Genomic DNA, 17,028 nt, shown 5'->3' on the forward strand with positions numbered 1-17,028 from the left:
CCCCAGGGGTGAGATAAATATAAATATTTATACTTGCATATATGGGTTCCTTTTTAAGTATGAAGATCTCCTCTGTCATAAGATTTTCTGGAGCAAACTTTTTTTGAACATCTGGAATCCCATCAGTTGCTTTGTATACATTTTTTTTCCTGAACCAATTGGTTTTTTTTAGATTTGTTTTTAAATTTTAAAATTGTTTTTAAATGAATCGCCATGAGATAGAGTTACGGACTTAGAAATTTTCGTGCTTACATTTCAGTCATACAATGATCAAGTATCCATCCTTCCACACATGCCCATTCTCTACCAACAATGTTCCCAGTATCCCTCCTCCCCATGTCCCCCCTGCTTCACCTCCCCACCCTCTCCCCACCTCTGTGCCAGGCGGATTCCCTTTCACTCTTACTCTCCTTTAGGGTGTTGTGGTCTGCAATGAAGGTATTAAGTGGCCATCATGTTTGGTCTATAGTCTACTTTTAGCACACATCTCCCATCCCGAGCATCACTTGGTGGTCCCTTTATTTTTTATCTTAGCTGCCTTTTCCTCCAGCATGTGAGGCAGAATTCCAAGCTGTGGAGCTTTGTATACTTTTGTTTAAAATGTCATGATTCTCAAAACATGAAGTATTAGAGAAATGTTTCATTTTAGGTTAGGAACATTATAGATCTAGAAAATCAGACAGAGAGTAAAAGGGTCATTTTCTTTGTGTCTACACTTTGAGTATAAATATGAGATTATTTGTATCTAGGTATGGCAAGAATATTGATTATAGATACCTTTATAGAGATATAAAATTGTTTCCTATGTAGTTATTCATTAAGATAGCCATAAGTTACAAACATCATGATCATAACAAAGGTCACTTAATCACTTAATCACTTAACTTCCCGTTAGTCGTCGATTTGCTCAAGCGGGCGCCAGTAACGTCTCCATTTGTCCCTGTCGCGTGCTAGTGTAGCCCAATGGCATCTGTTCGCTCCGGGAACATGAAGGGCCTCAAACCGATTGTTCATGATCTTGACGAAGAAGTCTGACCATCTGGAAGGTGGGCGGCCACGCGGTCTTTTGACATCCCGTGGAATCCAGTCAGTAACAGCTCTAGTCCAGCGGTCGTCTTTAAATCTCATTACGTGACCAGCCCATCTGATTTTCGACACCTTGGCAGATGAGACAGCATCCCTGATTCTTGATCGTCGACGGGATGTCAGAACTCCGGATTCTTTCTCTCATTTGAGTGAAACGTGATATTCCAAGCATAGCTCTTTCTATTCTTCTTTGGGAGACCTGAATAGCGTTCTCATCTTGTTTGCTTAGGGCCCAGGTCTCTGAGGCATATGTTAATGTAGGAAGAACAGTGGAATCAAAGAGATGTGCCCGGAGCCGGAGGTTCTTCATCCTCTTAGCTATTTCTTTGACGTTCTTGAAGGCGTTCCAAGCCGCTCTCTTCCTCCTGCGCAGCTGGAGGAAGTAAACTCCATAACAAAGGTAAATGAAATAAATGCTTCCTTAGGCACAATGTCGATATGGTAGCGATTCATTTGCATGGCACAGGGAGGTATAGAAAAATGCTTTCACTAGTAATCAATGTGATCGATACCTTCACTACACTTTTATTTCTATATTTTTAAAGCCTAAGGAACAGTCTAAGAAAATGACCATCATGAATCACAGCACAGTGACAGAATTCATTCTCCTGGGGTTCACAGACCGCCGGGAGCTGCAGCCTCTCCTCTTTGTGCTGTTCCTGGTTGTTTACCTTGTCACCCTCATAGGCAACCTGGGCATGATTGTGCTCATCAGACTGGACTCTCGCCTCCACACTCCCATGTACTTCTTTCTTACTAGTTTAGCCTTTGCAGACGCATGCTACACCACAAATGCAACCCCTCAGATGCTGATTAACTTCTTATCAGAGAGGAAGACCATCACCTTCTATGGATGATTTACACAGTGCTGTGTTTTTATTGCACTTCTTCTTATTAATTGTTACTCGCTGGTGGCCATGGCCTATGACAGCTAAGTCGCCGTTTGCAACCCTCTGGACTACAGTGCGACAATGTCCAGGGATGTCTGCATCTGCCTGGCCACGTTGCCTTTTCTCTATGGCTTCTCCGATGGACCAAACCATCCTGACTTTCCACGTGGACTTCTGTTGATCCAACGTTCCAATGTCATCAACCACTTCTACTGTGCTGACCCACCTCTCACCAAGCTCTCTTGCTCTGATACTTATCTCAAAGAACACTCCATGCTTATCTCAGCAGGCTGCAACCTCTACTGTTACCTCACCATCATCCTAGTGTCCTATGTCTTCATTATTGCATCTATTCTCAGGATGAAAGGAAGACGCGAGACATTCTTCACCTGTGGTTCCCACATCATAGCTGTCACCCTCTTTTTTGGGACCTTCTCCTGCATGTATATAAGACCACCCACCAATAAGACTGTGGAGGAATCCAAAATAATAGCTGTCTTTTACACCTTTGTAAGCCCAGTACTTAATCCATTGATCTTTAGTCTTTGAAACAAAGATGTGAAGCTAACTTTGAAGAATGTCAACAGACAGAAGCTGATCACTTAGTGTATAAAACTCTGGGAGCGGCCAGGGGAAGGCCCCGATGGCTCTTCCCCTAGCTGCCTAGGTTCTGGGGACCCCAGACAGCTCATCCAGCCTGAGTTGCCTGGGTCATGGGGAGGATGGTAGACAAAACGAGGGGCAAGCTGGTTGGTTGATCAGATGCCTTTTATTCCACTCCCCCATGCACCAGCCCAGTCTCTCTGAAAATCCCATTTTAGTCTCACACTGCCCCTCATTCCCGTCTCTTCCTGTCTCTCTTGCTCATCTATCCGTGCCCCATCTCGCAGCCTGGGCTCTCCCTCTCCACGTGCCAGCTCCTGTATTCTTCTACATTCTTTTCACTCTGTTCCCCTTGCTAGTCTCTCTGCACTCCATCATGCTGTCCTGAGCTCTCTCCTCTCTCAGATGCTCAGGAGGAAAATGTCACTGAGAGTCAATAAACTCCTCCTTTACAAAAGCATAGCATTTACTGTGTTCTTTTGTCCATACAAAAAGGACACTGCTATGAAAAAAACTACTCAAAGGACTTAAGGAGAAGAGAAAAACAATATTTACAAGTAAACAGAGCACAAAGGAAGAAGTTACAAATAAACACAGAGGAATGGGAGCATTGTGATGGGATCAACCCAATAAACCTAAACAACCTGAGGCTTATGCTGAAAGGACAAAACAGTGTTATCGTAAAATTTAGCAATGCTTTCAATTTTCAACTCCCTACATCTGGCTCAAAAGCCATGGGTATTTTGGCGTGTTTGTTTGTTTATAATTTGATATTCACTATGAGTAAGTCTCAAGTACTTCAGCTAAAAAGGCCATGCTTTTCCTTGTGATCTTAGGAGTATTTATCATTTTTTTTATTTTATCATCCTGTTATTCTTCGATTGCCTCAAGCAGGCCCCAGTAACGTCTCTTTCATCCTAGCCCTGAGATTATATTCAAGGCTCTTTAGGAGAATGAGACCCATCATTGTTACTGGTATTTGGCATATTGGGTACGCCACGGGGAGTTTGCCAGACTCTGCCCTGTGGGCAGGCTATATTCGATAGCCTGCAAGTTTGTCCAAAGTAGGAATGAGATAATAAGATGTCATAAAAAGATGTCCTGATAAGCGGTCGAGCGGCGTAGTATGTGGTGTATGGTGAAAATTAATTAGAGGACGAAATAATCATTCTATTTTCATATTTGTGAGAGCTAACTCAGTATCTGAGGTTCTTGGCTCTACCCATCTATGCTCCCTTTGGCCTGTGAGTATGGATACCTGAAAATCAGTTTTAAGAAAGCATCAGTGCTACAGATTTTCTTGGGGCTATCGTTATGCTCTTTTTTTTGTTAAATAAAAATTTGAAGAATCACCTGAGTATTGATTTCTTTCTTGTGTATGTGTGAAAATTCTCCACGGGATTGCTTTCACAAAAAAAAATAATTTTTATATACTTTATCATTCAGCATGTTATATTTTAATTTTCCCAGTGAATTTTAATTTTATTCATTGAAAATTTAAAAGAGGAGGTCTAATTACCACATAGTTAGAATTTAAGATTTCTATTAGCGTTATACTTTTGAAATTTAATTGTTCTAGAACTCAAGTCTTATGACATTAATTTGAAAAAAACAGCTGCTTTACCATACAATTATGTTAAATAATAATTTTCAAGTAACATTTGAACTTTTGACATAAAGAACATAATGTTGCATATACATGAAATAATTAAAATAATGTCAGTTTACATTGATATTATCCTATATAGTTCATTTTTTTGTTTAACTGTTGATTAGAACGTTTACAAGTTATTCCCTTAGAACTTTCAAGGATAAGAGTCCACACTGAAACCTATAGGTAAATATAGGTTAGCTTTCCAGAAATCATTTGCTTTGTTGCAAATGAGTACTTGGTGGGAGACCTCTGCTGAAGTTCTCCCTGGCACGACCACTAGAGGTCGCTAGGTGTGTAGGGAGTGCTCAGGCTTCTGACTTCTCTGGAAACCCGAGCGTCGAGGGAACTTGAAATTTCTTAGTAAAACATATATTAATTGGCCTTGATTTGCAGGTAGCCGATGGCCTGAGACGTGGGAAATAGATATCCATGAGTGTCAGGAATACTTCAACCTGGCCTCTGCCTTAGAGCATCGAGGACAATGCTACAGAATCTTCTTAGTCAAAAGAATATAAAGTAACATAAAGTAACAAAATAGGAGACTAACACCGAAGAATGGCCAAGATTAATACCAGGAATTTTACTCGATGGCTAGAAGGCCAGCCACACATGCTAGGGGAAAAGGGAGCTCAGATAGAGAAGGGAGAACCAAATAAAGGGTGTTGGGAGGATCCTTCCAGGATGGGAGAAGCATACTGAAAGTAGACTATAGACCAAAAATGATTGTCACCCATTGCCTCTTTTGCAAACCACAACACCCAATAAGAAAGAGAGAACAAAAGGGAATGCCCTGCCATAGAGGCAAGGTGGGATGGAGGGGATGGGGGGGTGGGAGGGATACTGGGACCCGTGGTGGTGGGAAATGGGCACTGGTGGAAGGATGGGTATTTGATCATTGTATAACTGAAACTCAAGCACAAAAATTTGTAACTCTATAACTGTACCTCATGATGTCTCACTAATAAAAAGAAAAAAAAAAGAAAATAAAAGATTACCTGGCCTCCCTTCTCTACCTGCTCCTTAGTGAAATTAGGCATTCTCCATCAGCCTCCACTTAGTTTTGTCTTTCCTAATAAACTTTGAAATATGACCCTCATTATGGGACCCACGGGGATGGTATCTACCAGCTTATCCATGGCTGGCATATCTCTGAGCCATCAGGCCTAGATCTCCTGATAATCTCCTGATTTGGTCTAGTGTCTGTACCAACATCTATAGGCCTCCACTATTTTTCCCCAAACTTTCAGCCCTATTAACCACTTATTACTCTGATTTGCAAAATAAATTTATTTATATTAAACATTTATATTAAACATAAGAGATATAATAGATGATTTATTTTTGTGTCCTTAAAAATAAATTTCAAAATTTATTTTATCATTATAAAGAACTGACCTGATATACTAAATATGTTCTCTAGATATTATTTCATTTTGTATTAAATAAGAAGCAACTTTAATGAATATGAAGCAATCAGGATTATTCTTAAGCTATTGGTTATATTTAGAATATCAACAAATTTTGGTAGTCAACTAAGCATCTGTTGTTAGTATTATTAGTAGATAGTCAATAAATGAAAAGATAATATGCAAAATTGCATATCAACATTGTTAATAGTGTGTTGAGACAAAAGGATATAAAACTCTTCGGTAAGAAATGTAACTTTTAAATCAGAAGTAGGAATTTATAAACAAAGTAACATGTTGTGATTTGATGAAACTGAACAAATCATGGAGTTCTAAAACAGTAATATATTAAAGGTTCTTTTAAAGCATGATATAAAACACATGAATAGGCATTAAGATAAGAATATTCAAACATATAGAGAGGAAATAAAGCCCCTCTAAATCAGATTTTTTGGTTCTTGGTTTTTCTTTATTAACATTAAAATTAACTTTAATTTAAAGAAAGTTAGACAATATAATCATATAAAAATAAAGGATTTGATTTCTCAAAAATGTGTTGTAGAGCATTTCACTTTGCAGATAAGTTACTTCAGTGACACTGCATGTTGATGACTTGGCTCTGAAGGCAAATCAAGGGATCACACCTTTTTATTCATAAATTTCCAATCAATTTCTAAACAACTGCCCCCTTTATTGTCTCCTACTGATCCTAGTATCATCAGGTACTCCCTACCCATTTTCCATAATTACCACACCATATTTGATGCAGTTCAGACAGTAGGCAACAAATCAGAGAGGGAAATATATATGCCTCTCAGAGAGCCCAGCAAGCTACTGAGAGTATCCGGCCCCCATGGCAGAGCCGGGCAAGCTACTCGTGGCATATTTGATATGCCAAAAATATTAACAATAACAGGTTTCATTTCCCTTATTCTGAAAGGGCCTCCAATACGGTGCCGTTAGGAAAGACGAGTAAGGAAGGGCCACTAAAATCTCAGGGTTGGGACAAATGTAGATCTTACTGCCCCCACTTGAGTAAATTGATGAAAAACGAGATGACAGTGATACGATGATTTACAGAATCATCATTCATGATTGCTCATTGAAAAAATGTACACCAGCAAAAGCCACTAGCAAAGCCTTGAATTACTTGGGGGACATAAAGTGGAAATTTTCATTTAAAAATTGTTGTAATAGAACCTTTGTCCTTTGTACTAAACTTTCTCAGAAATACTTGTTTTAAGGCTTGTTTCACATCCTTGTTCCTCAAGCTATAGATAAAGGGATTCAGGAAGGGACTCACAAAAATAAAGAATACGGATATGATTTTCCCTTGCTCAACGGACTTCTGATTGGCTGGTCTCAGATACATACAGAAGAGGGACCCATAGAATATTGTGACAGCAGTCAGATGGGAGCCACAGGTGGAGAAGGCTTTCAGACGCCCTTCAGTGGATTGGATCTTCATGATGGTGATAAAAATAAAGACATAGGAGATTAGGATGATGAGCAGGGAACCTGTGAGGTTAATCCCTGCGGACACAAAGAGGGTAGTTTGCTTTATGTAAGTGTCAGAACAGGTAAGCATTAGGAGCGGTGGGTCAGTACAGTAGAAATGGTTGATGGTGTTGGGTCCACAAAAGGACAAGCGAGAGGTCAGTATCAACTGCATCATACCCACCATAGAGCCCCAGATATAGGGGAATGTGACCAGGCAGATGCAAAGGGGCTTGGACATTCTGATGTTGTAATGCAGGGGATTGCAGATTGCCATGTACCTGTCATAGGCCATGGCGCCCAGCATGTAATACTCAGTGAGGAGCAGAGTCACAAAAACAAAACACTGGGTCAGACATCCGATGTAGGAAATGGTTTTCTTCTCAGATAAGATGTTGATAAGCATCTGGGGAGAGATATTTGTGGTATAGAAAATATCCACACATGCTAAATGAGTGAGGAAGAAGTACATGGGAGTTTGCAGCCGAGGTGTAATTCTGATTAAGGATATCATTCCAAAGTTCCCTGTCAGGGTGATGAGGTAAATCATGAGAAATATCACAAAAAGAAGGGGCTGCATTTCTGGTTGGCTGGTGAGTCCCAGGAGAATAAACTCAGTTACCTCTGTGCCATTGCGCTGAGGAATTGGTTTGAACGTCATATTCTCTAGTAGGAAAAGAATAAGTAGTCTTGTAAAAAAGAGAAATAAATTAGATGCAAGTCATGAGTTGACTGTTTAAAGGCATTAAATAAACTGATTTTATAAAGAGAAGTTATATTTATCAGTTACTCAAGCTGCTGTTGGTAAAAGTGTTAATAGAATTGAAAAAGGAATTTTTGAATTCCCTGTGGCACACTTGCTGTTTGCTTTGCAATGCCCAACTTGATTCAGCTATCACAGTTAGAACATGAGTTACCTTATTTAAATTGGTATTTGCTTGAGCGGGCCCAGTAACGTCTCCATTGTGAGACTTGTTACTGTGTTTGGCATATTGAATATATCACGGGTAGCTTGCCAGGCTTTGCCATGTGGGCGAGATACTCTCGGTAGCTTGCTGGGCTCTCCAAGAGGGGCAGAGGAATCGAACTCAGGTCGGCCATGTTGGCTGCATGCAAGGCAAACGTCCTACCTGTTGTGCTATCGCTCCAGCCAAATCGGTATTTATGTTATGGCATATAATGATCCTCAGGTATTCACACAATGTGAATGGCACTATCTGATTTAAATTAATAAAATTAATTAACAAGCGATTATGAGAAATGGCGATTTTGTCCTATGATTCTATCATAATAACAAAGGCTACTTGAAAAAGAATGTAGTTCTAGAGTACATGTGTGCACACACATAAAGAAGAAAGAAAATGTTCTAATCAAAAGAATATCAACATTCTATTATCTATTGCATGCAGTCTGGAGTTTGAAGCTGGAATACACAGAGTTCCAGCTGTGGAAATAGATTTATTTTCTATTTTAAGATTAGTAAAAGTAAGAACAGGGGAAGTTATACTTAACATTTTCACTGAAGTGTCAGAGTGTTAAAAATATCACAGAATGATATCTAAAAACTTTTCAGTTGTGCATGGTATGGTCTTATCCAAAACACCATGAACATCTGGCATGTGGATACATTCTAAATTGTTTAGAGACCTTCTTCATTTCATGCTTCTTTTTCATTTCAAATGAAATTGAGTGAAGAGTAGGAGAAATTAGGGTGTTCCATAGGAAGACAATAAGCAAATTCATGACTTATTACAAATTGCATGTAATGATTGAAAACAGTTTTCATTGTGCATGGGAATAAGATTGAAATACACTATAGGTGGAAGAAGCAAAAAGCTCATGCCCTGTAGTGAGACCCATGTTAGTGAGAACACTGGAGTGCTCTACTTGAAAGGTCAGTAAAATCCCATCAGTTTTGAGAAGTGACATAAGCACAATCAAGTGTCTTCACTTTCAACAAAATAGTACACTTTTTGTTGCACATTTCAATTCATATAAAATTTCACTAACATATGTGTATAAGTTCTATATTTTCATATCTATAAAATTTTAATATCATATACGTTTCAAATGCTATCTCTCCTTAGTACAGCAGGTAGGGCTTTTGCCTTGGATGCAGCCACACGGTCCATCCGAGTTCGATTCCTTCTCCCCTCTGGGAGAGTATGGCAAGCTACTGGGAGAGTGCGGCAATCTCGCCCACATGGCAAAGCCTGGCAAGCTACCTGTGACATATTCGATATGCCAAACACAGTAACAAGTCTCACAATGTTACCGGGCCTGCTTGGGCAAATCGATGAACAATGGGAGGACAGTGACAGTGACAGTGACTTTTTAAATGAAATCAGTGCCATGAATCCAGATAAAATTTTTAACATGTATCATTATTTTCTTTGATAAGAAATTTTAAGGCATATTCAATTTGTAAATTTTAAATAAATAACTGTGTTATCCACTATTGTCGCTATGTGTTGTATTCTGTTACCTGACTTATTATTTTATTATTAGGTTTTTTGTACCCTTTGATACTTAACTCAAGTTGAATTATCACGTGAACTCTCAAGTTAAGTACCCAAAGCTTAATATCCAATAAGTTCTATGTCTATTTCTATCTCCTTGTTATCCTCCTCTTCATCTTCTTTCTTTCCCTTCCTCCTCTTGTTCTATTTTTCCTCCTTTTCTTCCTCCTCTTTCTCCTCCTCCTCCTCCTCCTCCTCCTCCTCCTCGTTGTTGTTGTTGTTGTTGTTGTTGTTCTTCTTCTTCTTCTTCTTCTTCTTCTTCTTCTTCTTCCTCCTCCTCCTCCTCCTCCTCTTTCTCTTCTTCTTCCTCTTCCTCTTCCTCTTCCTCTTCCTCTTCCTCTTCTTCTTCTTCTTCTTCTTCCTCTTTTCCTTTCCTCCTTCTTTTCCTTCTCCTTTTTCTTCTCCTCCTTCTACCCCTCTTTCTCCTTCATCTCCTCCTCCTCCTTCTCTTACATCCCTCTTGTCTTCATCTTTGCCTGTTCCTCTTTATGTCTCATAAACCAGTTTGAACATGTTACAGACTACTAACCACCATTATTTATTGCACACACATCTGATTTTGAAGTCTCTGAAAAAGAACTTTCAAATAAGGAATTAAAGATATTTATATTTATTATTTTCTTTTTAACTGAACCTTATAAATATTGGTCAAAATCTCTTTTAAGCTTTGTCCTACTAGCTCTATGAAATCTTTAAAAGTATTAATGTGTCGTACTATATTATCTCTGCCAATTTCTAAAGTTATAGTTCTTGAGGAGAAAAGCATGTCAAAATGGAAATTATATATTATATGTATAATGGAAATTATGCATTTTTTGTATTCTAGGAATTTCTAATCCTCCCATATAAGCCTAAACCTATATAGCTGTGAAATGGTCTACAAATAATGTCAAAAATGGTTTTAAAACCTGGCCAAAAAACAAACCTGGCCAACTTGTTAGTATATTGTACATCACACACAGTCTTTATCAGAAAATACAGGGATCTGTTTGTTCCTGTTTTTTTCTAAGTGAGATTTTAAAAAAAACTTTCTACTGATTTAGCTTTTATCTTTATAAGACATACTATCACTGTCACTGTCCTCCCATTGTTCATCGATTTGCTCAAGCGGGCCCAGTAACGTCTCCACTGTGACACTTGTTACTGTGTTTGGCATATCCAATATGTCATGGGTAGCTTTCCAGGCTTTGCCATGTGGGCAAAATAGTCTCGGTAGCTTGCTGGGCTCTCTGAGAGGGGCGCAGGAATTGAACTGGGTCTATCAGGTCGGCTGTGTGCAAGGCAAAAACCCTACCCACTGAGCTATCGCTCTATCTCACCACCTATAATTCCCCTTAACCCTTTTTTTAATCCCCTACCAGTTTTATTTTTGATAGCCCCTGCAATTTTAACCACATTTCTATATTATACAAAATAGTTAGTAATATTGTTTTAGTTTGTTTTTTAAAAATTTTTATTCCACATTTGAACAAAATCATTTTTTGCCTTTTTCCCCTTCCTTATAGTTTAATGTTCTTACGATTTTTTAAAATTCCATTTTGTGCTTAGCAGAGGAAGAAATGACATCAAAGACCATTTCTGTATTTGCCTCTATTTTCAAAACATCTACACTCACCTGTGGAGGGACAGTGATTTCTTAGCTTCCCTGTAGGTCTCCAAACTAGGAAGATTTATACCCTGCAAGCCTAACTAAGGGACAATTTCCCCTGAAGAATTCATCCAGAAATCACCTATGGGACATCATCAGGACTCCCCTTGGTGGTGTTTATAATATTCACATGCTAATTGGAGCACTCCCAATTTACTTGGGGTAATCAATAGGACAAGCCCTAAAACACCTTTTTAATCATTGTGAAAATTAAAGTATGCCAATTTTTTATGCATAGTTTTAGGGCAATTAGCAAGGTATTCTTTTGATGTCATTAAAAGATTTTAGCCATAACTCTGTTTATTATTTATTATTACTTCAGATGAAGTACTATTCTTTATTTTTTTTAAATCATTCATGATGGTTTTCACTGCCCCTCTTTTGTTGTTTGTTTCTTTAACACAGACAGGCAATAGAGGTTTACTAACTAGTGATTTATAATATGCCCATTTGTTGAACTCGTTTAAATACTAACTTAAAATAATTTCTTCTCATTGATTAAAATGCGAGTTTCAGGGAATCAGTTTTCAGACTCTAGATCTAATTGAAAAGTCAGGTTATGAAGTTAATTAAAGAATTCTTATTGGTAAGGCTCAGTATACAAAAAAATGTTATAATTTTGAATATGTACAAAATAGCAGTTGATCTTTGGATTAATTACATTATTTTTAAGTATCTGCATAATACCTTAATACTGTGCAACCAGGTCAATAAAACTGCGATTGTGCATACAAAATTATATATTTTCCATATAATTAAGCCTATCTTTCTCTTCTGAACTCCATCTACTACCAACGCTTGACATTACAATCGAGTACCAGGGATGCTGCCTTGTGATTATGACAGAGAAGGAAAACACTGTATTGCTTTCTTTCAGTATAAATATAAATAAGATGAAAAAAATACAATAAGTATTAAGGCCTTAGAAAATGTGACTGACACAGATATCTACTTATTGTACACTTTGCTGTGTATCATTTAAATTCAAACAGTTCTCAGGAGAGTTGAGTTAGTGTTTCCAGTTTTGTTTTGGTTTGCCTTTTTAGTTTTCATGGTGTAAGAACAGAATTTGCAAATGTATAGTATGTCCTTTTCAACCACACCATTCTTCCTGCACTAAGGACCTCAGAGACCTGGGACCTGTGAAAACAGGATAAGAAAGCTATTGGGATCTCCCAAAGAGGAATCAAAAGAGCTATGCTTGGAGTATCACTTTTCACTCAAGTGAGAGAAGGAATCTAGAGCTCCAACCTCAGTTAAAGATCAAGTATCAGGGATCCTGCCTTGTTTGCCAAGGTGTTGAAAATCAGATGGGCTGGACAAGTAATGCGATTTGGAGACAACCGCTAGACTAGAGCTGTTACCGACAGGATTCCAGGGTTTGTCAAAGAATGCATGGCCGCCCACCTACGAGATGGTCAGATTTCTTCTTCAAGACACTGAACAATCGGTTTGAGGCTCTTTGTGTTTCTGGAGTGAGCAAACACAATTGGGCTACGCTAGCACGCGTCAGGGATGAATGGAGACATTACTGGAGCCCGCTCGAGCAAATCAATGAGCAATGGGATGACGTGATACAAGTGATAGTATGTCCTTAATTTCATATATTATAAAGGTCAAACTTGATTCTGCAATGTTTCTACTAGTGAAGCTAAGCACCCTGCAGAAAACTTCCTTGGGAACTCCTGGGTGAATACACTAGGTAAACTCAAGAGTTAGGGTCCATTATGACAAAGTGAAGCTACATCAGCAGGAAAGATGATCAGGATTTCCTCCACTAGATTAGAGTAAGGTTCCAGTGAAAGACTAGAGAGCAGCAAGGGATAATTGATGAGATTGAATTTCTCTTTTCAGTACTGGGAGGCTTGATAAGTCATAAAGGATGGTAAAGCTTTCAAATATTGAGCAGTGGGCATTTACAGAAAAAGAAAAACATCAACCAAATGTTTATTTTATTGGTTCTTCTAAATCTAAAATCATTTTCTAAAAGAGAGTCAAGTTCACAGGTTCATATGATAAATAATTACACCCTGATATTTTATATATGTGTGTGTATATATATCACTTAATCACTTAATCACTTAACTTCCCGTTAGTCGTCGATTTGCTCGAGCGGGCGCCAGGAACATCTCCATTTGTCCCTGTCGCGTGCTAGTGTAGCCCAATGGCATCTGTTCGCTCCGGGAACATGAAGGGCCTCAAACCTATCGTTCATGATCTTGATGAAGAAGTCTGACCATCTGGAAGGTGGGCGGCCACGCGGTCTTTTGACATCCCGTGGAATCCAGTCGGTAACAGCTCTAGTCCAGAGGTCGTCTTTAAATCTCATTAGGTGACCAGCCCATCTGATTTTCGACACCTTGGCAAATGAGACAGCGTCCCTGATTCTTGAGCATCGACGGATGTCAGAACTCCGGATTCTTTCTCTCATTTGAGTGAAACGTGATATTCCAAGCATAGCTCTTTCTATTCTTCTTTGGGAGACCTGAATAGCGTTCTCATCTTGTTTGCGTAGGGCCCAGGTCTCTGAGGCATATGTTAATGCAGGAAGAACAGTGGAATCAAAGAGATGTGCCCGGAGCCGGAGGTTCTTTGTCCTCTTAGCTATTTCTTCGATGTTCTTGAAGGCGTTCCAAGCCACTCTTTTCCTCCTGCGCAGCTTGGGTGCCAGGTCATTTGTCATGTTGACCTCTCGACCTAGGTGTATATATATATACACGCATATATGATAGGATCATTAAATACATGTGATCTAGAATATACATTGTTTGCCATAACTATGTATATGCCATGACTAACCATCTAACCAACTTCTACATATTCTTTGGTTCTTTGAGTGCAAGTGTTACTAGATCATTTTCCAGTAAGATCCTCATGACATCTTAACAGTCTCAACTCTCATTATAAATCTGTCCATATGTGTGTTTCATCACTTTCTCCCCAATTTAGCTCAATCAACAAAACTCTTTCAGGATCCAAACCACCTTATGACTTTTGCTTATCGTCTCTTAAGTTAACAGTTATAATGCTAAATGAAAAGTTTCCCCAAACATTTATTGATTACATGAATGAATAAAAGAATGAAAACAAACATAGCCAGAATCATTAATTTAAGCTTTTCACATTTCTTTAATAAAGAATCCACTAAATATCAGAATGATATATATATATAAATAAAATCATCACATTTTATTAGTTGTATATACCAGGGAAATTTGTTTAAACCCCTCTTTGTATCTATTTTCCCATTTCTACAGTAAATGTACATTAGTTTTAACAAATATGCTCAAAATATTCTTCTCTAAGATTATCAAGTAGACCCTGGTATGGCATGTAAATTGATAAAGTCGATTGAGACCGTTTAGGTTACAGGCAAATTCTTCATGTTCCTGGACTAGAAAAGGATAGTTACTACTTTGATTACCTATAATAATATGTTTGTAAGTAAGAATGTTTCTAGAAATGGCTATTTACAAAAATCTCTATTTGCAGAGTTAGTAGGAGTCATCATCCTCCACTTGCAGCATGAACTCCTTCTTTTCTTTCACTGATGCTTCCGATCCATGACACAATAATTAGATCAAGAATAAAATCTCTGTCTGTTCCTCATTTACTCTAGAATTTATATTAAGATAAAATCTCCATATGCATATAATTAAATTTACCCTTTTTTAAATTTTATTTTATTTTTTTCCTTAAATTTTCTTTTTTTTTTTTTTAGTGAAACACCATGAGGTACAGTTGAAGACTTATAAATTTTTGTGCTTGGGTTTCAGTTATACAATGATCGAATACCCATCTCTCCACCAGTGCCCATTCTCCACCACCACCAGTCCCAGTATCCCTCCCACCCCCTTCCCCCCATCCCACCCTACCACTGCGGCAGGGCATTCCCTTTTGTTATCTCTTTCCTTTTGAGTGCTGTGGTTTGCAAAAGAGACATTGAGTGGCAATATTGTTCGGACTATAGTCTACTCTCATCACGCATTTCCCGTCCTGAGAGGAACCTCCCAACACCCTTTATTTGGTGCTCCCTTCTCTATCTGAGCTGCCTTTACCCCTAGCGTGTGCAGCTGTCCTCAAAGCCATGGAGTAATCCTCCTGGTACTTACCTCGGCTATTCTTGGGTGTTAGTTTCCTATTTTGTTACTTTAAGTTCCCCAGATGAATGCAATCTTTCTATGTCTATTCCTCTCTTTCTGACTCATTTCACTTAGCATGATACTTTCCATGTAGTACCACTTGTATATAAATTTCATGACTTCATCTTTTCTAACAGCTACATAGTATTCCATTGTGTAGATGTACCAAAGCTTCTTTAAGCAGTCATCTGTTCTTGGGCACTCAGGTTTTTTCCAGATTCTAGCAATTGTAAACAGTGCTGCAATGAAGAGAAAACTGCAGATGTCGCTTCGACTATACTTTTTTGCCTCTCCGGGGTATATTCCCAGGAGTGGAATTGCTGGGTCAAATGGGAGCTCAATTCCTAGTTTTCTGAGAATCGTCCATACTGTTTTCCAGAAGGGCTGAACCAGTCGGCATTCCCACCAGCAGTGAAGGAGGGTCCCTTTCTCGCCACATCTGCGCCAGCACCGGCTGCTTTTGTTCTTTTGGATATGTGCCAGTCTCTGTGGTGTGAAATGATATCTCATTGTTGTTTTGATCTGCATCTCCCTGATGATTAATGATGTAGAGCATTTTCTCATGTGTCTTTTACCCTTTTTTTCCTAACAACTTGTATATGAACACATTTCCTCTTCCTCCTAGAGAAGACCCAAAGAAGGAAAGATAGTTTTCATTTATGCCTCAGAATTAGAAATACTAGGTCTTCCAGAGAACTTTTAGAGAAAAGGGTAAATTTGAAACAATAAAAAATTATTCTCATAAAGAAATTTTCAATTATTTTAATTAAGAAACGTGATTAGTCTTCTCAGAGATTTTTCTAATTGAACCCAGGAGGATAAATTCCTGATGTGACTCTTATTATTGTTACTTTTAAATTCTTATGAGATTTAAATCACAATCACTACTATCACATTATGATATAAGTTTGCATTTATGTTGCAGCTTGAAAAGCTAACAAGAACCTTCCTTCAGTGGACATTCATTCAATGGGCATACCCCATTACCAAAGTAAGTCTTTGCTTTCTTTTATTTAAGAAAATAATGAATGAAAAATCTCAATATAAGGCCTAAAGATTACATGAGACTTCTATCCTTAAAATTATTGTTTTCCTGCCTTTGAAATCCAGTCAGACTTACAAAATTTGACATTTTGCTTTGAAAGAAGGCAGGACCTTCCATCAGTGATACTGGGGCATGAGTTTAACAGGATAGCAAAGGGGTGGAGTGTGGTTATGAGAAATCTTAACTCTTTTTCATAATTACATATTTATATAAGCAACTTTTAAGCATTTGTAATAAATTTAGAATTTTGTTTCTCATGGCAATCTCATTTCTCTCTTTATAGCTTTGGAAACTAAGTTAGTAACCTAGAGACCACTATCATAAAATCTTTGGACTTATAGTATATTTGATTGGAATTCGTACTTGGTCAATGTACACTCAGAAAATTTTCACTGTTGCCAAAATTTTATTGCCAAAATTTTCATGGTCCCATATTCATTCTGTGCCCCCAAATTGGGTTGTTCCCCACAATGAGAAGCATTTATTTTGCAGTCAGGACAGGATGCCATGTACACATTTATTCTTAACTTACTGTATG

At 38.2% G+C, this 17,028-nt stretch overlaps 1 protein-coding gene and 1 pseudogene across 1 annotated transcript; one reads left to right on the forward strand and one right to left on the reverse strand.

Annotated features, from left to right (window-relative positions):
* The first annotated feature begins 1,652 nt into the window (after positions 1 to 1,652).
* LOC130044087 (olfactory receptor 5M11-like) lies at positions 1,653 to 2,525 on the forward strand (annotated as a pseudogene).
* Positions 2,526 to 6,813: 4,288 nt separating this feature from the next.
* LOC130041978 (olfactory receptor 5M11-like) lies at positions 6,814 to 7,797 on the reverse strand. Its single transcript, XM_056134292.1, has one exon. The coding sequence runs from the start codon at positions 7,795 to 7,797 to the stop codon at positions 6,814 to 6,816; it is 984 nt and encodes a 327-aa protein (XP_055990267.1).
* Between the last annotated feature and the right edge of the window lie 9,231 nt (positions 7,798 to 17,028).

The sequence above is a fragment of the Sorex fumeus genome, unplaced genomic scaffold (genome assembly GCF_029834395.1).
Source record: "Sorex fumeus unplaced genomic scaffold, SorFum_2.1 ptg000007l, whole genome shotgun sequence".
Lineage (NCBI taxonomy): Eukaryota > Metazoa > Chordata > Mammalia > Eulipotyphla > Soricidae > Sorex > Sorex fumeus.